Raw genomic sequence first — 24,569 nt, forward strand, 5'->3', positions numbered from 1 at the left:
TATTTATGTTGTTCTTTGCTGACCGCACCCCACGACAAACTTCTCCAATAATTAATAAACAATTATAATTGAAACTAAAAATTTATTTGTATTACATACAAATTAATTTTAAGTAATAAGAAAATAAACAAATTGGGACTTAATGGATATTTTTTTATTATATTTGATAAAAATTCATTTTAAATGTGTTTCAGATTGTTTTAATAACTTATTATCTCAATGATAATTTCCTGCAAAAATAATAGTATTTTAGAACTTGTGAAGAATCCTGACCATAACTTGCACTTTTAGAGGCTGCCATAAGTATTACTGATAAAGTCTATCTTGATTTTGTAAAGCCTGTCTTCCTTTTCTTATAAGGCAAATGTCCTGATTTATGGGAATTTCGTCTGGGCATTCAAAATTTAACAGTTTAATAACATGTGGCTACTAACATTAGTTTAATACAATAAAAATTTAATTTAAAAAACAAAAATCCAATAAACTGATTCATATTCATGTTAATTTAATCTGAGACGCCGACAGATATATTGAGGGTTTACTTGTTGCTTGACTAAGCGGATGTCAACAGTTCCTTTCTATTTGAAGCAGTAATAACTACAAATAAAAAAATTAATAAAACATCCACTCGTTCAAGAGATAAGCAAACCCCCTAACATATCTTTTTCAGATAAGTCAAGATCTAAATTAATAAATAACGCTAAAAATTTGAAAATACTTCAACTTCTTCCATTGAATAATAATCTCAAATTATTGAGGAAGTAGACAAACAAGCAATAAGTCAGTGATTCTCATGATGGCTACCAGGAGTGCTGATAATCACCACGATTCTTCACTAGTACCAACATTTCATGCAATTCCATTCTTGAAAAAGGCACAAAAAATTCCCACAGAGTTTTTTATTTAAGTTTTATTTATTCACAAACTGCTCCACAACCCACTTATGAAATACCTGAGAGATCAGATTTAATGCTTCTAAAATTTATAAACGTTTTGATTTATCAAAAATTTGTGAGTTAGGAAATACACACAAGGGAGGATAATCCAAAATCAAAATCTTTGTAATCAATCTTAGATCGCATCCTTTAATCTCATGGTGCCCATACCACTCATGTTTAAGGAAGAAAAATTTTGATTTTCAAACTCATTTTTGAGATATTAAATCAAACCTCACTTAAATTTCGTAATACTATTACCCCTAAGATTGCGGGGCAAAACTTCACAAACACATGGTTTCTAAAATACTATTTTATCACCTTTTAAACATTAAAAAAAAAAAACACTTTTCGGTACCTTTAAGAACTTGTATCTTACTCGTACATAATGATTTTTTAAAACATATAAAATTTGTTTCTACTACTAAAATTTCTCATGTTGGAAAAGTCTAATCAGGATGTGTTAAAAAAATTAGTAGTTTTCCCCTATTGCACCTGGACTATTGGAGCACAGTGAAAAAATGGACCAAAATCCATTTCCGCAAGATTCATCCAATAATTTTCCTTAAGGATACGATAATTTAGTCTTAGCGGTACCTATACTTCGAAAACAGCAAATATAATTTGCCAGTAACCTGATGAAAAGTTAAAGATTAATCTAAACATAGAACTAGAATCAGTTTTATTAAATCATGTTCGCTGATTTAAGTGTAACTATATTTATAAACCTCTCATTTCATATTGATTTTATTTTCAGAGGACAAATCATTAACCATGAAATATTGAAGTATGGATATTCATGTACCCAATAAAAATTATGATGAACCTATATTCGCTAATAAACTTGGCAATTTTTTTTTTAGGTGTTTCATAATAATTCTGAAACAATTTCTCATTGTTTGTTATTTGAATTTTTCTGTTTTTTCCTTGGATTTGCTGACTTTTCAGTCAACTACATAACTCTTGGTTGCTAGACACCCAGAATAATAAATGGGAAAAAAATTGGAAATGATCGATCAAGTAAAACTAAAGGAATTTTAATTTCAATAAAAATATGAATTAATTCAGTTTTGAGCTGTGGTTCAATCAAAATGAAATAACGTTACTTAAGCAGCCTCCTGTTAGTCAATAGTTAACAATAAAGATCAGTAAGTACGGACTTTGTGGCTCTTAATGATAATGATGCTATTAGAGCATAATAATCAATGAGCTATCGTTTTCTCAGATAAAGAGATTATAAATTAAGATTATTAGGCTTGTAACCACAACATAGTAATTTACTTAGTGTAAAGATTTTTGAATATACTGTTAGAAAAGTGTGATTAATTTTTCAATAGTTGTTACACATATATTTTGAAGTTTGAGTAGATTAGACATGACCAACATTAAAAAAAGATGCAAAAAAAAGCAACTTCTAAATATTTATCAAAATATATCCAGTAAGTTTTACCTGAGCTCCCATGGAGCAATATGTAATAAATTGCAACAATGGATGCAAGGTGATGGTAAAGCATGATTTTCGGTTCTGGTTGATGTTTTAAGCACCATCCAAAATCATAAACAAAGTAGCCAATGCTTACTAACATAGTTAATACTTGAAGATCAGTATTATCTTCACCTAAAAAAAAGTATAAATACAAGCTTAATTTACATAAATAATAGATAAAATTTTATAATTATGAGAGATAGTTGACCGTGGATGATAAATGAGGAGAAGATGGTTGGGGGTGCGGTCAATGAAACACAAATAAGTATGATTAACTTATAAAGTTTCTAGCCTTCTTCAGGGCTAAAAACAAAACAAGATAACAACCACAGTAAGTATAGAAAAATAAAAAATATGAAAAGAAAGTATAAACAAAATAATTTTACACATACAATGAATAGTTTTACAAAATAGAATTAATAAAATGAAGTGATGAGAGAAGCGGGAAATAAAATGTAGACATAGGTAATTGAAAAAGCGGGTACAATAACTTACTTAAGGAAATGAAATAAAATTAAAGTTATATAATGCAAAGAAGTATGAACATATTAGTTATTATTAATTTAAAATTTAAATATGAAAAGAAAATGAAAATTGAGAGGAAGAAAATATATGTAACAATAATAGATGATAAAGAGGCAAATTATAAGAAAAGTGTACAAAACTTATAACGCGGGCAAGGAAAATGGATAAAAGTGGAGAAAATAAGAGGAAAGAGTAAAATAAGATAAAAGTAAAATAAGGGGAAAGAGTAAAATAAGATAAAAGTAAAATAAGGGGAAAGAGTAAAATAAAGAAAGAGGAAAGAAAACAAAAAAGAAGAATGAAAACCAACCTGTTCGCTGAAAGGTTGAGCGCCTAATGGTGGCAGTGCAAAAGTGGTCAAACTTAGAACTAAAAAAGCCGTTACGGGAGGGTGAAAATAAAAATAGAAAAATTTTAGAAGAAGAAAGCGTGTGAGAGGGTGATGACAAAAGGTGATAAGAAGAATTAAAAATATATATGAACCAACGAATTATCGAATAACGAAGTACCGGAAGATGAAGAGGAAACGTACTATAGGTGGGGACGACAAAATTTTATGTGGTGGAAATGAGTCAGAAGAAATTTTAACATAACTCACTGTTTTAACAATGAGTCCAAAATAGTATCTATTTTCTGTTAAGGGAGTATAGAGAAATCAAGTAAACCTAAAGTTGATGTGATAGATGTTACGTTACAGAGGCTGATGTACTTAAGTTAAGGTAAGGGAACATTTGTGTTCCATCTAGCCCAATATTATTGTGCAAATATTTGCTTTCAAATAATTGATGTAAGATTTAATAATCATTACCAATGATATACCTGCCACATTACTTTTTTTTTATAAACCCCTTCCTAGTCATTTCTGCCATACAGGGAGTAATCTACAGGTTACCACCTTATTCTAACCATGCTAGGGGTCACATTTTCATTCTGTGAGACCACCACAGAAATAAAAGTCGACCTCAGCTCAGTTATGAGCCGGTTAAAGTAATAGTATTAACTCGCTTGGCTACAATGTGGCCCATCTACCATATTACTGGTCAACTAGTACTTTCAGGCACGAGAAAGCCAAAAGTTCTATAAGGGCCCTAAATGGCTAAAACAGGGTTTCACTCAATAGATTGAAATGTGCCTGGACCAATGTGGAAACCTTATCACCGGGGCTGAACAGATCAAGGATAGGTGGCTCCATTACTTTAAGGAGATTTTAAACCCTGAGACAAACAATATGTACTTTCATCAGGTCTAATAATGACGATAATCTAATAATGATCATCATATAATCACATATAGATCATCATGATAATCTAATAATGACGAGGATATTAATGAGAAGGTACCACCGGACAGGGAAAAAATTATGGACATAATTTGGTCCATGAAAAATAATAAGTCTCCAGGGCCCGATGAAATTCCTTCAGAATTAATTAAATACGCAGGAGAAGACACTTGGGAACAGATTTCCAAGGTGATATGGGATATATAGATGAAAGAAAAAATGCCAGCTGACTGGGAAGAAGCTATTATAGTCCCTACACATAAGAAAGGAAATAAACTAAAATGTGAAAATTACAGAGGTCAACAGTTTACAAAATCTTGTTGGTAGCAATTTGTAGGAGGATGATGGAGAGGAGTGAACAACTGCTGGGCGAGTACCAGAGTGGTTTCCGCCCAGGACGATCAACAACAGACAATCTGTTCTCGATCAGACAAATGCTCGAGAAAACGTATGAGTACAATGTTGACTTACACCACCTCTTTATAGACTTCTGACAGGCTTATGGTAGTGTAGACAGAGGAAAATTATTAAAGGCATTGCAGTCACTGGGTATACCTAGCAAGCTAATAAGATTAACAAAGATGACCCTGGAAAGGACTAGTTGCAAGGTGAAAACTTGAATGGGGATCTCAAATAGCTTTAGGGTTAACAGTGGCTTAAGATAAGGAGACCCATTATCACCAGTACTGTTCAACCTTGCCCTAGAAGTTACCATTAGAAAAATAAGGACAAACCCGGGTGGCACCATTTACAGCAGGCTCACACAACACATGGCTAATGCGGATGATGTAGTCATCACAGGGAGAACCAAAACAGCACTGGCTGGTGCTGTAGAAGAATTCAAGAAAGCAGCACAGGATTTAGGACTTAATATAATTGTTAAAAGACTAAATATATGAAAACCTCTAGGCAGACCGGAGAGAGAAGAGATATTGTGGATGTGGGGGAAAACATGTTTAACAGCTGCAGTACTTTCAAGTACCTGGGAGGAGTTGTGACGGAGAACAATAATTTAGAAGTAGAAATTAAGGGCAAAATGGTAGCAGGAACCAGATGTTTCTATGCCCTGGAAAAAGCTCTCCGATACAAAAGTCTTTCCAGGAAAGCACAGCTTTTGTTGTACAAAACAATAATTAGGCCAGTGGTAATGTATGGCAGTGAGACATGGACTCTAACCAAGGAAAATAGAAGAGCTCTACTGGTTTGGGAGAGAAGAGTCCAAAGAAAGATCTTTGGAGCAGTTAAAGAGGAGCACAGGTGGAGAATCAGAAGCAATGAGGAACAAAAAGAATTGTATGTAGAGCCATCAGAATATCCTCTGTTAAGAAGAGCAGGCTAAGATGGTTGGGACATGTGGAAAGGATGGAGCCCTGTTAGCTTCCTAAAAGGATGCTAAATGGTGCATTAGGAGGAAAAAGGAAAAGGGGCAGATCCAGGTTGGTAGCTGAATGATTTGGAAGATGATTTGAGAGGGATGGGAATTGAAAATTGGAGGAGTCTCGCTGGAGACCGCGAAGCATGGGGAAGAGTGGTGGAAGAGGCCCAGATCCTGCAAGGACTGTAGCGCTAAACAGTGAGTGAGTGAGTACTTATAGGACCAGGCTGAATGCGAATGTGGATCTACCATCATTAGTAGGGCTCCTTCCAAGAAAGAATGCCACCATCCCTAGATTTCATATGATCTTGTTTAACCAATTTCTCATGTCCCATGAGAACAACTATAATGCTATTCAAAACTGGCATTTATTCTATACCAAATTCCAATATGTTCAATTCAACAATTTATTTTGTGATAGGAACACAAAATGAGGCTAGGATAATTCCTTAGTATTAATATTAATCCACACAAGTTATCCTTAGGATTAATGTTAATCTACTAAAGATATCTTCTGTTTACCATTAGTTTCTGAACTTGCGATACCATGTTAAAGAAGATACACCATAATATATGAGTGTTAGAAAAAAAAAAATTTCATGATCATAAATTAATTAATTTATCATAAGAGTATTATTAGAAGAGGTGAAAAAAAAATAATAGATTTTTACTATCATTATATACTTTTTTTAATTATTTACTAATAGCTAAAAAAAATTTAAGAAAACTAAATTAAATAAGACTCTAAACTAAATAAAATCAAAACATATAAATTTAAACATTAACACTAGTACCTCTTTAATAAATACAAGCATATTATTGTTTTGTAACTAATATTACACTATAAACTTGAAGGTGGTACACACGCTCAAGCATACTTGAGGGTTTTTAGCTACTTCTAAGGGAAACACTATGGAGACATCCAAGTTGATGTTTTTCTGATGTCTTTACTAACAATAATGCATTTTTGGGAAGGCTCTAAGATGTTCCTTCTCAAGCACGCTCGAGTATGTGTAGCCACCTTTAGATATACTGAACAAAAATAAAGAAGAATATTATATCTAATTTATTATTTTACATTTTTACCATAAATGAAACAAAAAATAATATATTTTTGAAAATTAAAATTAATATATTAAATAAAAAAATAGGATGAGAAAAATATGAAAACTTCTGATCACAACCGAGTAAATTATCACTTCAGATGTAACATGAAATATCTTAATTGGTCGACTTCTCAGAAGTTTAGAAAAAAAAAAATTAGATTTGTATACCACTGTGAAAAATACATATAGTTTCTATTTGTATTTGTTAAGATAATTTGAATATAGTTACTATGCAGTGTGACTGGAAAATTTAAAATAAAATTTCATTTAAAGCTAAGATACATCATGTTGTTACTACAAATATAATATATGTTAAGCTATGATTAGAGAAATAAAAGGTTATTTTAGGATTAGATATAATTAAACACAGGAAGCATAGTGTAAGTTAAAATGATGACAAGCTAAAATTAAGAACAAGCAGGATGACAAGAATAATTTCTTGGATTAATGTGTTCAGATATGCATTAATTTATTCAGAATAATAATTGATATTGTCAGCTACTTAAGGAAAAATATGATTAACTTTTTTAATGACATAAACACTACAAATTTTCAACTAAAATTACATTTACTTAACTTTAAACGAAAAATTTTAGCATAGAAATTAACAAAGTATAACTAACTCACTTTACACCCTTGTATCAACAATAGTAATTATCTCAAACTAATAATCATGCCTGTAATAAGTAAACTAATAAAATGATCCTTACCAGGGGAATAAATGGGATCTGGTCCATATTTTATACTGATGTAAGATAAAATGACCACAATTACAGCATGAATAGCTGCAACAACCCTAGCACAGAATTCTTCTTCCCATTTGTAAAGTTGGCGGAATTTTCTATATAGTGCATACCAGAAGAATGTTGAAATCGCTGAGAAGGTAGTAATGAGAATTATTGAATTAGAAAACAACATATTATCATTTTCTAATAACCTTACGACTTAAGTGGTATAAAACATCACTATCTCCGATCTAATGAGATACTGTTGAATTAATCACCGGAAAATTTGGAAATGCATACAGCTATCAATTGTATTCCAGATTAAAATCTCATGAATCATTTACATCAACTACATCACAATCGCCTAGATAGTAACCTCCTCAGAGGTTAACCTTTTGAAGGTTGTGTGCAGAGAAAACTACCCGCTCATCAGCTGTTTCTATTGTATTGAAATCAATAAATTTTAAAAGTTTGATATCTTTGTGAAAAATTCAAACTAAAAATAAAAACTAACTTTTTCAGAAAGTATAAAAATAGTCACTTTGATATTTTGAATATGATTGAAAATGATATTAGCATAATGCTGAGTTTTTATTTCAAATATTATTTTTACTTCAAATGCATTAGAATTTTTGCTAATTTTCATTGTTCTGAATTAAATAATCTTGTTCTAATATGAATTAGGCAAAAAGATCAATCATAGGTGTTCATAAATCATTATTAATAGTTTAGTTGATTTCTTTTGATATGCTATAGCGGTAAGAAGCAACACTTTTTTTTTTAATTCTTTGTTGTATTGTTATATTTCGTTGAAATTAAACTATTTTTGATTTTGTAGTCTTCGATCTAGACTTCCTGCTTCTTATTGACCGGGCCTTGTTAACCTTGCGCACAGCAAGACATCGTGCAAAGGTCTTTTCGTTATTACTCCATGGCTTAAGTCTATTGTACCTGCTATTTGTGAAGAAGGTAAATAGTACCTTTCAATATTATTCTTAATAAGAATTTTCTTATGTAATTCTCTTCGTAATTTTAAGATCTAGTTTCTTTTGAAAGATTTATTATATGAATGCCCATGCTGAATCGCCATTTTCTTTTCTAGGCGCGAAAACGTTAGTAAGATTGTGCTTGGAGATTTTCGCCATGGGTGTTAGCGAGCTTTTAGGGTACCAGAGGTGTGTTCACGATTCCGTTAAGGCTCTACCTAAGTACGATCGAAACAAGCTCATATTGTTGGTAAGTTAAGTCTAAATTTAGTTTTAGAGGTTTTTAAGTTTCCAAACCCAGTCAACGATCTGGGCCTTGCCTTTCTAAGGAATCACGTTGTTAGCTTATCCTTATATCTTGTGTCGCTTGTACTTTGGTTTTTAAATTTAAATCGTTTGGATCGTTTAGTGATATTCCAGGAGAAGGATATTAGTTCTGTTTAGTTTTAAAATAAATTTAATACAAAAAGCTTAGCTCTTCATTTCTAATATACATACTTACATATACTGTGGTCATTATTCATTAGATATAGACTCCCACTCCAGTAATTTTTTGTTTTGAATCCTGAAGTATCCTTATATCTTTTGACTGCTGTATGAATTTTTTTAGCATATGTCAGTATTACCATCTTTTCATAAGGATGTGGTTGTTTTGATAGAGCTAAGTATCAATGTAGTTTCTCTTGTTTTATTTATTTAGAACTGTTAGGTACTCATAATGATTGTTAAATTGTCAATTCTTTGTTTTTACTCAAGGTCATATTGGTGTTGATATTGTTCATATGTTGGTCATTTATAAATGAGTATGAATTATAATAATTTAAAGGAATTTTTTAATGTATTACAATGGGGAGGATAATTTTTGTTAGCTTTTATAGACATAATTGTCTAGATCTGGATACTTCATCTTTGTCAATTCATAACCTTCCTTCTAGTTGCCTATTTTATAAAGTTAGCGAAGTCCTTCCAATATTAATTTTTTCTAAGTCCTGTTATTTTAATGTTTTCAATTTCTCTTTATTATGTATTTAGTCATCGTAAGGTTCTTCTGTCGTTAGTACCTTATTTCTTATGAGGTAGGAATGAACAGGCATTCATTATCAGAAAATTTTTGATTACCATAAAATACTTACATATATGTTAGTTTGAATTTTTTTAGGAAGTCATTAAATAAGATCTTATACATTTCTTGCCAATAAATTTATGAAAATATGTATACACATGGTTATTTGATAATAATTAATTTTAAATTTTGGTATAAGGCAGAATTATATATTGTTACAGACTTCTTTTATTTTTAATTTTCACAATGTATCATCATTATAAGATTTGGTTCTTTGATAATGTTCCAGTTCTTACAGTGTTTGATTAAAATTGGTATCATGGTCAAGATACTTATTTTTTTCCTAATAGTTTGTTTAATCACTCAAGTAGTTAACTCTATTTTTTTGCTTTCACTACTTTAAAAAAATAATTATAAATCATCAATTTTTTATCCTTGCGCTTGTTTTCAGTCAGTATAGTGAATTAAATTGTCATTAAGATAATATTTTTTGTTGATTTCATTAAAAATTTATCTTTATGTGTGTTTCGTAGGTCATTTGTTTGTTTAAAAATTAGTTTTTTATTTCCACATTAATTCTACTTCTGTTTTATTAATTCTTTATGATAATCCTAATTAATTTAGTTGTTATTAAAAATACTGACTACTTGAAAAATATTTTTGTTATTTCCTAGCCTCAAAGAAATTTTTATATTCAGAACTGTTAAGTGTCTCTAGTATTTAAGGTCAGATTCCACAGTAGATTTTAAAATATTTGTTCAAAAAATTGTGTATTTATTACTTTAAAAATATAGTAAATATACTTAAAAATCATAGTTTGCTTCAAATTTTTTTACCAAAATGGTTTACTGAAAACTATTTATCTTTTACCCTCAATTTGATATCACTGTTGTGCCGACTTATTTTAACGATTTACCACTGTTACAAGCTAATGGTACTAGCAGTAAGTAGTGTGAATGTTATAGGTATTAAGGTCAAAATTTGGTTCCGTGTCTGTCGGTCAGAAATCAGATTTTTTCTTGAAGCATATATGATATTGTTGAAATTTTCAAAATCATGGGTTGGTACCTAATTGGTTCCATATCAGTTTTGTCAAAGTCCATCTTGTACTTTCGTTTACTTATGCGGAACTAAATATAATTTCCTTTGTACACCACAATTTTGATAAAAGCTTGTTTGATTTGGCCCAAATTTAGGGGAAAGTTAGGGATAAGTCGAAACATGGCGTAGTAAAAAAAAAAAAACAAAAACAAATATTGTTCAAAGAATGGTCTTAAATAATTGTATGACAAGTTCATTAATATTCTTAAAGCAGTTGTAAATAGAAAGTACATAGGGAAAAAAAAAATGTAATAAAGTAATAAAACTATATATATATATATTTTAATTTTAAGATTATAGGAATCTTCCTTTACATGATGTAAAAAATGGTCTTTTATAATTGGCTAATTATGATAGTATCAGTATCCACAGGAATACTTAATATGATAGAGTACACAACCATCTGAGAAGACATAGAAACACATTATCTGTTTCCTATAAAATTCATCAGTATCAAAAAGTATTTGTATTTTTAATATTATACTTTTACTGTTTGAACGTTATCACTACAATTTATTTGTATAAATTGTTATTGACCTCTATTTAAAGTCATTTTTTTCTGTAATGGGCTGAAAATATTATTATAACATGTTCAGGCACATATTTTATGTTATTGGTTTTGTATTAGAAAGCTCTATTTACTTGTGTGACAATTTAAATCTTAGTCTCCCTTTTATCAAAGGAAACTGAAAAGAATAATTCACTAAATTCTTTAAATGTTTATAAATCCCTATAAGAGCATGGTAATTTAAATGCTGTTTCATTCTGTTTATTGTAATTGTTAGTAAAACATGATTTAAACTATATGGATATGTTAAATTGTTACACCTTGCTAAGATTTTTATTTTATATCCTCTAATTTTAGCTTAATTCTTAAGATTACTTATGAACAAATAATTGTTCATTATTACTTCTTACAGATTCTAAGTATGAAGTTCATTTACTCTCTTGCCAGTTCTGTTTGGCTCCTTTAACATATTTTAATCTTGCTTTTCACTTGATAATCTTAAACTCTTCTGTTTACACATTTCATTAGAATACAACCCCATAAATACTATTTATGACACCACTACCCATTTATTGGTACCATAGGCATAAAAGAAACTTCTAAAATACTAAGTGTACTGCCAACTATATTTACACCATTTTCTACTTCACCCTAATTGAATGTGTTTTGCTTATTTCTTTAATTGAAATAATTGTTCCTCTCTCCTTAGGTACTTTTCCCGTTTACATTTACATTTTGCTTAAGTTTTTTTGGAAGTTTTGCTTTATTTTATCATCTAAAGTTACTTTGATTTTCCATTTTGTTTTTTGTTTTATTTATTAAATATGTGGTTCTCAATGTGCATGTACACCACAATAGTGTTGGAGAATAAAAAATAAAAATTAAATATAAAACAAATCCAATAAAACATATTTAAATTTCAGTTCTGTGATTGTTTGTTCTGTTATATTTACTTCTATAGTTTACTGTTATCAACTAAAGAAAAATTAAAATAAAAAAAGGTATACAATGATTTTTTAATAATTATAGTGTGAGATCAAACAAAAACGTTTTAGAACTACTGCAATGTCATTTCCTACGTCTTTTCTCGTCATAAAATAAAATTATTTGTAAAAAATTGGTATTTGTGGGTGCCATTTTTATTCTTTTTTAGATTTTTGCTATCAGCATTACATTACATTGAATTTATACATGCATTTTATTAATTTTTTTTTTTTCACGATTTCCTTGAATATCGAGAACACTTACTAAGACGGTATGGTCTAACTCTTCCTATTTTTTATCTTTCCTTTCCCTTTAGTCACTTTCTTTAATTATGATATAAAGTATGTTTTACAATACTTACAACCTGCACAAAATGGAAAGATGGTCAAATCAAAAAATAAGTAACATATATATCTACAATATCTTGTAATTATTATTTTTTTTTATTAACAAAATTTAGTATTCTTACTTTCTTGACATGCCTCATACTTCAACTTTTAGTTTTAGTTGGAATTTCACTCTTTGTGTTTCCAATACAAATTTTCTTTGTGTTGAATTGACAAAACATGTATCTTCTCATGATTGATAATGTTTTGTTATAGTTTTATCTACCTGGGTACGCCTCTTAATATTTTAATTTATTGAAGTGATTTTCATTTATCAACTACTTGAAAATATAGCTAGTTAGCTATTTTGTTTTTTTGGTTTACTTTTTAGTATATTTTACAAAATTTTGGTTGATAAGTTATTAAGAAGGACATTCTTGTTGCAATTCAATGTTTTTCGTTAGGTGATTCATCAGTATGAATCATCAAGAGTGAACGAAAAGTTGAGTCTGACTCAACTCTTTCTTTTTTTTTTTTTAAAGGTGATCCTATGGTTATTTATTTTGTTTAAAACATCGTAGATTAATCAGTTAACCACTTCAGAAAAGTTGATTAATCAGTATCACTTTGTCAATTTTTCTCATGTACTATATTTTAAGCTGTGCATATACTGTGTATTTACCTCTTTATCCTTCTTCAATATGCTGCTCTGTTTTGGACTCTTGGAGTGTTTTTTGCCCTTATTATCAATAACTCTTAATTGTACTGACTACTTCATTGTAACTATTTTAGAACTTATTAGGAAGATCTTGTTTAATTTCATCACCTAAATGTTAGTTTAAGTTACAATTTTAAGTGCAGAAGTTTCAATTATAATTAATATTTAGTGATATTTTATTTTTGCTTTAATACTTCAGTATTTTAAATTAGTGTCTTTAGATGTATGTACTTGTAATAAATGTAGTATAAAGTTTTTTGGTTAGCTATACTGGTCTATTTACTTGAATATCTCATGTTTAACAACAATGGTTTAGTTATCATCATTAAGTTGTGTTGATTCATATCTTGATCAAATATCAGTATTACTTTTATTTTTTGAAAGGTAATATAAGTGATGTATAAATTGCTAAGAGTTAAAATAAATTATATATTATAATATTAAATGGTCTCAACTTTTCCTGCTTAATTACCACAATTATTAAACAAAATTTTATTATTTTTTTTTATTACTTTATTTTTGTCTTAAAATTTATACATTCCTTTTTTCTTCTTTTTGGTTGATTAATGGTTTTCTTTTTTATCTGATTTGTTTATATTGATTTAAATCTTGTTGGATTATTTAGTTACTATTCATTGTAATGCTATCAAATTGAACTTGATTGTTTTATTAAGTCTTTTTATGATTTTTCAGATGGAGTTCACCTAACATCAGGATCGCCTAACATATCAGGATGGGAACAGAATTTGTGGAAGGTTGGGTGATTTCTCATACCCTAGGTGAAGGCGCCTATGGAGAGTATGTATAGTCCATCAACTTTTTTAGATATTTATTTTCTATCTCTATCATAATAATTACTTTTTGCCCTTAATGTATTATGTTTTATTAAAGAAAGCTATTCTGTTTAACACTAGTTTCTATAGCAACCTTCATATCACCCCCTCCTCTACCTATCTGTGGTTTCTAGGGATAAGTAGCTCTATACCATAATGTACAGAACATTAAAACCTGTTACAAGAAATAAGTTATTATTATACAAATACTAATGAGTTCATATGTTTTCAAACTAAACATTATTTTTAGTAATGTTTGTATTATTCATATTTCTGTTATTAAAAGTATATAAGTTCATAGATTTTTAAATGAAACCATATTTTTATTGATATTCATTTGGACTGCTTATTTCTCACAAAATTTGAATATTGTTTAGAATGGATGTTAGACCTTTTATTTTCTTCCAATTTTAGTCATTTGTATTGATATTTGGGGTAGGAGGGAGATAGCTCAGTGGATAAAGCACCAGATCTCCAAGGGACATAACTAAGCCACATACCCAGGTTCATCTTAAAGTGGCTATATTTTGGAGCATCTATTAAGTGGATCTGTGAATATATATTGGAAAATTTGGCTACTACTTCTATAGACAGAACAATTATAAAATAATAAAAAATTAATTTTCTAAATAACGAAAAATTAATCTTTTGTGGATTTATTTTAAAGATCTTGGACTCCTGTGAATCTGAAAAAGGTATTCTCAATTTCCCAGTGGAAGAAGACGATTACAATATGATGATCTAGTATTTCTTAAAACATAGACTCACTCTGTTAGGTCATGCGACTAGAAAAATGATCGATGAGTCTTTAATATATGATAGATGAGGAGATAATGGTGTTACAACATTATAGGAATGGATTCTATTTCTCATCTGAAAAATGTATGTTATTATGGTATAATATATTTGTGGCAGTACCTCTGACACAAGTTTGAGGCACCACAAGATGCCAGGGCACCGTTTCTGAACCTCTGACCCAGACTTAGGTCAAAATCACACACTCACTGCTATGATTTAACCTTTTTTTATGATCCTCCCTTAATAATTATTCGCTGCTTAGTAGCAATTGATGACAGAGCTGATCTATTTCAAAAACAATTTGGACATCACAAAGCCTTACTAATTTTAATAATGTGGCAAATATAAAACTGAACAGGATAGCTCTACACTGAATGGTGGTTAACGTTTTATGAAGGAACACATAATAAAGTACTGCTAAAGAAGGCTGATTTTTACCCTTATATTATTCCTATGAGATAAATGGGTCAGCACTATGCCTCAGGGATAATTTCAGATAAGCATTGTAGTACGTAGTACTGAGGACCTCTTAAGCAGATGTCAAACCAGAGTCCTTTCTCTGTTTAAGTTTACCAATACTTTTTATTTTTGTATACTATCATTAGGTTCATTGTTCAAATTTGTGTTTTTATGGCGTTACTTAGTGTTAATTCAATTTTAGGGTTAAACTGGTGGTCAATAAACACACTGGAGATTGTGTTGCTATGAAAGTAGTCGATCTTTCGAAAAATGCTTCAGTGAGGGCTTCTGTCGAAAAAGAAGTCAAGATTCACAAACTGTTAAAGGATAAACATTTGATCAGGTGCTATGGATCGAGGGAACAATCAAACATTTTCTATATTTTCCTTGAGTATGCATGTCATGGAGAACTTTTTGATAGAATAGGTAAATATAAAACTTAATTTTTTCATCTTTATTTGAGTAAATTATGTACATTATTGCTTTACAATATTATTTGTGCTGATTTGCAAATCTTGGATGCCTAATATCAAAATCTATTTCTGTTAATTAGTGAAGGGTCTTTTGTTTGATAGTACGGGAACCATCCCATTTCACATGTAATTTTTTGTAAAATGTGGGTTTTGAACATAACCTGATAAAACTATTATGTGAAAGTTGTGTGATGCTCATACCACACCAGTTGTTTTCTAGTTCTTCCAGCAATCTAAAGCAATATTATATTAATTACTGTAAATAATTATTTATTAAAGATTAATTAAATTCAGTTGCTGTATGTTTTTGGTGCTAATCCAGGTTCTAGAACTGTTACACTTTTATTAAGAAGACTGAACTGTTACACTTTTATAGTTTGTATAACTGACATAAACTACTGAATAACTGGGATTGTTGCTAATGTAGATATTGCCATCTACAGTAATAGTGTATTTGATATAGTTAAAGCTCTGGACAACTTAAACATCTCAGTATATCTACACAGACTGTATAGTGTTTGCATACCAAAGCAGAAAGAGGTTGGAGAATCTCAAGTGACAAGTGCTACTATCATCCCATTCTATGTCATAGCCTATCGAAGTATAAAGCTGTGCCATGATCATGATGATGGTTCCCTACCCATGTTTAGTGATAAGGTTCGTATCACTTCATAACTATGGCTGGCTCTTTCTTTCAGGCTAGAGCTCCATATTTACAGGAACATTCTAAGCCTGGTGCTGCTTAGTTCTCACATTTTACCAACAGCTCTCACCACCTGCGAAAATTCATGAACTATGATATTGAAGAAGGAAAAACCACTGCTCCCTCATATTTTACTTTATACCATGAGGCAAGACTTAATTAGGTGGAGACCCACCAAATTATGTACTCAGTAAAAATCAAACCTCCTATACTGTCTCTAATGCCCTATTAGTTTGGTGGGTGAATACTAATGTGCTATGGACAATGTAATTAGGAATATGTTAGTTAGGATCGTTCATTTTTACTGTTTAAAATGTAGGTGTGCCCAAAATCATTTCAGTTACATAAAAAATAAATTCCTACAGAACATGCTTTAAAATTAAATACAGTTTCAATACAAAGCATAAAATCTAGAAGAAAAAAAAACCCTCCAAAATCAATTGATTTTTATCAGTAGGGGTGTCGTAAAAAAAACTACTAAACGTGTATTATAAAATTAATCATTTGCATTTGTGAACTTATGTTAAAGATATCATTAACATTATCATCAAGATGTTGGCATGTCACCTCCTTGATGAAACAATGATCTAAGTGTAATTCTCTTTTTAAATATAAGTTTAAATTTAAAAATACTATTAATAAATTTAAAAACCTGAAACTGGCCATTTAATGTTAAAAAAAGTACATAAAACTTAAAATGTTGATGATAATATTACAGTTTTATGTTCAATTTGTATCTCATTTATGTGTGGCATTCTTTTTAAAACTTAAATGCAAATTCTCAGAATTTCATTATTTTGCTCTCGAATCATTGTTCCCCCAAAGGTGTGTGATGTAGTATTGTTTGTTAGCATTGATAATAATGACTTTTTTTTTTTTTAGAACCGGATATTGGAATGCCCCCTGCAGATGCTCAGAAGTTTATGAAACAGCTGATTGCAGGTGTGGTAAGTTAAATAAATCTTCTTTTGTGGATTACATTAATTTAATTCAATTGGTTTTTAAAATAAAACATTAGTGGTAGCTTCAGTTTTTTATTTAATAAGGCATTTTTGGGAGTTTGTGTACTTTCTTTCTTTCGAAGGGGGGACTTAAAGAAAGTCCTGGAGAAGCAAGCTTGCCAGTTGACAATCACTGTAATGAAGTTTCTGTGGAGAGGCATTGGAAGGACCAAGAAGAACACCGTAAGGATTGAATGGATATCTTGACCAAATTTAAAGATCTTGTTTGAAGATGGACTGTGGAAAGTGGTTTGGGCCACGTTTGTCGTATGAAAGATGAGGGATAAGCACAGAAAAGAATAGAAGCTAGAACCAATGGGAGGAACTCACAATTTATTAGCAGGATTGGCTTGAAGAGGAATACTAAGAAGTAGAATGTATTGATAATAAAAAAAATGCTGAAACTTTATAACCCATCATTCAATAATTGATGAGGCACTGTTTCTAGGTTTCTCGATTAAATGATTTGGTAATAAAAGTAAACATCTGGTAGTTTTTCCCCGTAATTTTAACCTATTTCTTTCTAGAGTTTTTTTTTTTTCAGTACATTATTTTAATACCTTATTTTTTGTTTAAATTAATGTAAAGCATTTGAGATTAGTATGTAAAATATCAAAGGTAAGTTAATAATTGTTTAAGTAAATTTGTTGTGAATTAAAAATTTGAATTGTACAATCCAGAAATACTAATACTAACAGTAATTAGTAAATACTAACAGAAATTAGTTAAAAGTACTAACCTACATCATTGAGGCTGGGTGTGCTTTTGGAGGTTCTCCTGACCCCACAGTTGATCCATGGCTGATATAACAGAATGAATAATTATTTGCCACAGATAAACTCAAACTTGGACCACAGATATAGATGCTGAGCACATTACCGAGCTACCACATTTCTTTCAGATATAGAATTATAGTTTAGGATCATTTTTATAACTTCTAGTAGGTTGAACGAAGATGCGGACTTCGCTCATTGTTTTCATTTGAGGTCTGACTGATAACATTTTAAATTTTTTAAAAATATAAAACCAATCCGATCACAGTAATACCACAAAACCAAGACCAACAGATAACTGAATTCAACTTGGTGATATTGTGAGAACTGAATTAAATAGATATCGTGTAATAGTGAGTAGAATGCAGGCTTTTAAAAATTATATTTGAATGTATAGGCTGGTTTATACTACCAAATCTTTGAAATATCTCTACTAGCAGTCAACATAATATATGCTAATTAAAAAAAATTGGGATTATGTTGGAGATTTTCAATGGTTGGGAATTCTCAGTAAACTTTCAGTAAGTCCGGTAACTCGTCACTTGTTCTAAACTTTAATATCCTGCTTCTATACTTATTAAATGGGCAGATCTAATTTTGAAATTTAAAGAATGAGAGTTTAGTCAAATAAAAACTGATATGTACTGCTTTGATCTTCCACTGGGATAATGTAGATGTGTAATCTTATGGACTACTTTGTCCCAGCAAGAATTCTTTTTTTATATTTGAATATTAATCATCATAACTTTTATTTCTGGTGGATTGATTATTGATTTAAACTCCATTGTATGTTAGTAATTTAAATGTTTGATAGGAATTGAAAATAATTTCTAGCCAGAAGATAGTCAAACGAGATGTTAGATTAAACCTTCAAAGTCAGTGGAAATGTTAAATTTGTATTTGTGATTCAAAGTATTTGTTTGAATTTGTATGTTTATGTATTAGTTTTTGTCTACCAAGTTTTGTTTAAAATGCAGAATCTTATATCAACATCTCTAATATGTATTATATATAGAATAATAAAATATGTTTTCTTTGAAAAATTGAAGTTAAATCATGGTTTTAGAAAAATGAAGAACCAATGATATTTTTTTTTTTCTAATATACTGATTTATTTTTATTCATTGTCTTACTATTGTATTATAAGAATTATATTTCTTTTAATATTAATACTATAAGAATATTGAATAAATTAATATTAATAGGTAATTAGGTGAACATTTTCATATAAAACTCTTAAAAAAGTTAGAATTCAATCACCAAAATTGACTGACACCATAATAACAGGACTAGTGGTGTCCTAAATTGAGGAATTCAAATTCTTAGCTGAGGTTAAATAGTCAATACTACAGTTGTTTTCTTTTTTTTAATTTTTATACTCCCATAAGTTCGTAATAGTTTTTACTTTTTCACTTATTTACAAATTTTCATTTTACAGTCCTATCTCCATAGATGTGGTGTCACACATCGTGACATTAAACCTGAAAATCTTCTACTAGATAAAGATGATAACCTTAAGATTTCTGATCTTGGTCTGGCTACTGTCTTCAGATATAATGGAATGGTGAGATATTATTACTTGATTTTATCATGTACTGTTGATCAGGAATATATGTATATTTATGACAGTACTTTTAAAACAGGAAAGGACTCTTGAAAAGAAATGTGGCACCCTTCCATATGTAGCTCCTGAAGTTTTGGTAAGAAGATACGCTGCAGCTCCTGCTGATATTTGGTCATGCGGTATTGTTCTCGTTGCGATGCTGGCTGGCGGTAAGTTTCCTCTAAATCCTCCTCTATTGCATTTTAAAAAGTATTAAATGTTTTAAGTAGATATAATTTTTATTTTTTATTTGAAACTTCTGCATGGTTGAGTGTGCTTCGATCATGTTAGCTGTGTAACTTAGTTTTCAGCTTTTATATTGTACTTATTGTATATTTTTGCTTTAGTTCAGTTTATCTTTTTTTATTTTTGTTGGCCTTTTTATATCTGTCGATCAATGGCGGTTCAAATAATATTTTTATTTTAATCAAACTTCACAGTTTTAGTCATTAGATTACTAGTCATTTAGTTTAAGGATTTAATGACTTGAACCTCTACCCACTAAATGCTATCACAATACCAATATATCACTATCAAGAAATAAAGCTTCCATTGTCATTTATTTTTTCTCATCTGCAATTTAGTTTCATTGTAGATCTTTTTGTAAACATTAAACTATATGTTGAGCCCAAGAAATAATCAAGTTCTTATGTTGTTGGCTTTTTAATTCTTTAAATATCGACTGGTATTTCATTTCCAGTATTTTTTGATGATTCTTACAAATATCTTTTTCTTTTTTTTTTTTTGTGGAGTTGATGTGTACTTAGTCATCACAGTATAACTAACTTGATTATGTGATACATGAGAGGACCTAAGTGGATTTGTTTCCAATATCCGAGACTCCTTTCTTTTACGTTCTTGAGGTAGTTCATACTTATTACATTACTAAAGGTTTGAATATCTAAATCTCAACCGTCACTCATAAACATTTGATAATAATTCTTCAAGATTTCAAATATGTATATATCTTATAAATTCATTTATTTTAAAAATCCGGTCTTTTTACCAACTTTTCTTCTCTTCCATTTGGTGAAAATGTTTTTTTTTTTTTTTTTTTTTTTTAGCTCATGGATCTATTAAAAATAATTATTTGGAATACTTGATCAAATAATAATTCCTTAAGAGTTTCGAAGGTTTCGGTATCAGTAGCATTCCTATGGGTAAATTGTTTTAGGATTGTTTCCTCCACTCCAACTTCATCCCCATTGTTATTGTCACTTGGAACCTGGAATATTTCATGCGTTCAAAATTTAGCTTGTTGGTTGGTCAGAGTCCATCAAAATGTAATATCGCAATATCCTAGGCTTTCTTTTCTGTCAACTCAATTTTTGTTTCTTATAACCAATAGGTTTGTTCTGTTTTTTTATATAGGTAAATATTTTAGTGTGACCAATCTTTCCTCTTAATGATATCTTATATTCTAGGTTTCCCTTTAAGTGAGTTGTATTGTATTTTAAAAAAGAGTTTTAAATATGCCTATTTACTCTTTAGTGTTTTGTCATTAGCATTTACACATTATCAAGAAATTATACGTTAAGAGGAACACTCAACATCCTACCTGAATAAACTGAAGGTTACTTCCTTATCTTTGGTATCCTAGCTGTAGGTTATATTTATCCTAAAGCTATTGTACCAAATATAGGGCGGTTTATACCAATTTCAATATGTTCTGCATCTTGTTCCTGGTTTTACTGAAGTTTTTTTTTTTTTAGTTTATTCTTTTTATTTTTAGAAACAAATTGTATGTATTAGATTTAAAAAGCAGTTAATTATTTTCAAGATAAATCATATGAAATCTCAGTTTTGTAGCAATTAACATTAATTAAAGGAGGATTTATACAATTACAATGTAATCGATGATATTCTTCTTTTTGGCTCTTTTTAAAAATTTTATTGTCGTTATCTTTTAAAAATTTTAAATTAATTTGGAAAACATTGTATGTTGTTAAAAGCTTAACCAATTTAAGAAGATAGTTTTTTAAATAATTAAATATAAATTTCTTTTCAATAGTTAATTGGTTTAAAAAAAAAAAAGTATAAAAATAAGTTTCATTTTATTGTTCAGAATTTGGGCTATGAGTGATAATAACCCTTAAAATGAATTAGAGAATTAAAGATAATTATAATTTGTTTTTTATATTTATTAATCTTCATAAAAACCTGAGACAACAAAAGATTTATTTTAATGAAAACTGACTTTTCATTTGTTAGATCAATTTGCACATTTAGAATGAAAGTAACACCTCTGGGAATTTTAACTTATCATATTCAAAGAGCAGCAAGGCCTAAAGTTTCAGAGTAAACCAACAGACCAGAAGTGATCTATGAGCAACAGGGTTGACCCTTGTGGTTTCAATGTACAACCGACTAAGCCTGTGTCTAATGATTTTTTAAAGAAAATATTAATTTTTTAGGTGTTCCCCTTTCATTCTGGATGTGTGAGTGATATGTATTTCACAAATTCAGTTCCTTCTTAAGTTGTTCACTACTAGCGCTAAAGCACTTTGAATTTTTGTTTTTAATCTATAGAAATTTTTTAGTAATTGTAATGAAGCAGTAAAATCTTTTTTATTATATATATATATAATCAATCATACTTTTGTTAGAAACTAATCTTTATGTTTATAAAATTTCTTTATATTAAAAGTGAGTATTCACATTTTTTAAATTGAATATTTATGTATATTAGTAATTTTGAGAAAAAGTCATTAGAAAATTTCTTCTTTTTCAAGTAAAAAATGTCGTAAGTTATTAACCAAAATTTAATAATTTTTTTATGTAATATAAACATACTTCTGATTTTTATTGATATGTTATTTTCTTTTTTCATGGAAAAATAATTTATTGTTACTAATATGCACTCTATTCACTTAGGTATATTTCAATGGTGTAAAAATACAATTTTTAAGTATATTGACAATTTTATAAACCTAGTTATCTTTTCTTTTATTTTTATAATGGAGCCTTCAAGTGTTTTATCATCAGAATATTTTTTTTTTGTTTAAAGATTTTACTGCTATTTGTATTGTTTTTGTTTTTTTTATTTAATTTTTTACACGGTTTATTTGTAAGTTTTGTTTGTATGTATTTGCACAACTTTATTTTTATTTAATGTTATTTATATTTATTTGGTAAATTACAATGTTATTAACCCTCCTCTACCTGTACCAAAATTCTAAAAATTATTTGTAATTGTCAAGCGTCCCATCTTGCTCTGTATTCAGCTGTAATTTTCAATTAATAATGGGTGGAAGGAAATGAGGTATGTAACAGATTAAAAAAAAAAGTAAATTAAAATTTTATCTAAAATCACACTAGTTATTTTGTTGGTGTAGCTGTTGTGCCTTCGTTAATTATCTCCTGTTCTTGCCTATCTTATCTGTGGTACTTAGGGATGGCTATTGCTCTACTTGGCAGAATTTTTAAACCAGATTTAACCAATAAATATATATATATATATATATATATAGCTTAAAAATAATATTTTAGTCTCGTAAAAATAGCTTAAAACTTAGCTATACATGGAATTAAGTGTTAGCTAATTTTTGTCATTGTATTCCTGTGTGAAAATATTCTGTTTGCAAAATACGGTAGTAAATAAAATATCACTCCATGGGTGTCTGTAGGCCTAATATGCTAGATTTTTTAAAGTGGCTGTTGTATATTTTTAGATTAATTGGCAATAACTCCTAAACTATTACTAACAGCTTTATATATGTGTTTATATATATATATATATAATTAGATTGCCAGGGCTACAATCAAGAAAGAAGGATAAAATAGTAATAAACTATTTTATTTTGGTTTTGTTGGAAACTATTTCGTTATTGCCTATAGTTGAACTTCTAATTTTAAGAAAAAAAAAAAAAAAAAAAAAAAATCAATTTTGATTTTTAAGTTAACAAGCCTCTGCAATCTGTAACTTTATATTTATTTTTTTAAAATGTTAGTATTATTTTGAGGGGGTTTTTCAATTTTTATTGTTCAAAATTTTGAGCTCTAATATGATAAAATATAGTTTGTGTTGGTCGTGTATGTTTGTTGTATGTACATAGGGCCTTTAAATTTAACCTTCAACACCGTTAACATTAAAATAAAGTGCTTGTTTTGTAATTATTAAAATAGTTTATATTTAAATAAAGCTTAGTTGTTTTGCTCACTGAAGAGGTAAATTAACATGAAAAAGAAATAATAGCTAGCCAAGATGCCTGCCCTAACCTTTGTTGTAACTAAAATAGAACAGTACCTTCGTTTCCTTTATTATATGCAATTTTTAGCTTTACCTTAGTTTTCCCTCCAGTGCACTTCAGCTACAGTAAAGTAAAAACATTGATTTATTTATGAGGGTGGTTTTTAAAAGTTAGATTCCTATATTTCTTAATTTCAGGTAGCAAAGTTTTTTGTTTTTTTTTTTCAAAACTAAATACTTTATATGACAGCTTAATAACAGTTAATATTAACTGGTATATGAATACCCTTTCAATGCAATAATTTTTCATAATTTACAGGTAAATCGTCGATCCAGTTTTCATGTATTCGTGTTACAAAAGTTCATTGCCAGCCTGTTGATTGGGCTTTTAAAGTTTATTGACAAGTAAAATCACTGTAAATTACTTTTATTATGACGTAAAGTATTAGTGTTAAGAGCTCCTTTTTTTAATTTAACTTTAATTTAAAACAAACTTTAATATTGTATCACCCTTATGGCCAGTTATTTTAGAATATATGAAACAAATTTCAAGCGTTAGGATTTTGTAACTGACCAATTATTCAACAAAATTATTTTATTTCTATTTCTAGAACATTAAA

At 29.1% G+C, this 24,569-nt stretch overlaps 2 protein-coding genes across 4 annotated transcripts in view; one reads left to right on the forward strand and one right to left on the reverse strand.

The window, feature by feature from the left end:
* LOC106678731 (TLC domain-containing protein 5) overlaps positions 1 to 7,830 on the reverse strand; it is a 16,731-nt gene extending 8,901 nt beyond the window's left edge. Inside the window, exons 1-2 of the mRNA XM_014417456.3 lie at positions 7,417 to 7,830; positions 2,386 to 2,553 (exon numbers count right to left, since the gene is read on the reverse strand). Coding sequence (XP_014272942.1) covers positions 2,386 to 2,553; positions 7,417 to 7,624 — 376 coding nt within the window. The 5' untranslated portion in view covers positions 7,625 to 7,830. The remainder of the gene's footprint in view (positions 1 to 2,385; positions 2,554 to 7,416) is intronic.
* Positions 7,831 to 8,252: 422 nt separating this feature from the next.
* The window catches only part of grp (serine/threonine-protein kinase grp), a 23,025-nt gene continuing 6,708 nt past the window's right edge, over positions 8,253 to 24,569 (forward strand). The window contains exons 1-7 of one of the 3 annotated variants that reach the window (XM_014417457.3): positions 8,253 to 8,400; positions 8,534 to 8,667; positions 13,811 to 13,915; positions 15,410 to 15,633; positions 17,266 to 17,330; positions 19,596 to 19,721; positions 19,801 to 19,930. In XM_014417457.3, coding sequence (XP_014272943.1) covers positions 13,851 to 13,915; positions 15,410 to 15,633; positions 17,266 to 17,330; positions 19,596 to 19,721; positions 19,801 to 19,930 — 610 coding nt within the window. In that variant the 5' untranslated portion in view covers positions 8,253 to 8,400; positions 8,534 to 8,667; positions 13,811 to 13,850. The remainder of the gene's footprint in view (positions 8,401 to 8,533; positions 8,668 to 13,810; positions 13,916 to 15,409; positions 15,634 to 17,265; positions 17,331 to 19,595; positions 19,722 to 19,800; positions 19,931 to 24,569) is intronic. The other 2 variants (XM_067051268.1, XM_014417459.3) reach the window with 2 other exon arrangements.

The sequence above is a fragment of the Halyomorpha halys genome, unplaced genomic scaffold, assembly GCF_000696795.3.
Source record: "Halyomorpha halys isolate HHAL.00 unplaced genomic scaffold, Hhal_1.1 Scaffold157.1, whole genome shotgun sequence".
Lineage (NCBI taxonomy): Eukaryota > Metazoa > Arthropoda > Insecta > Hemiptera > Pentatomidae > Halyomorpha > Halyomorpha halys.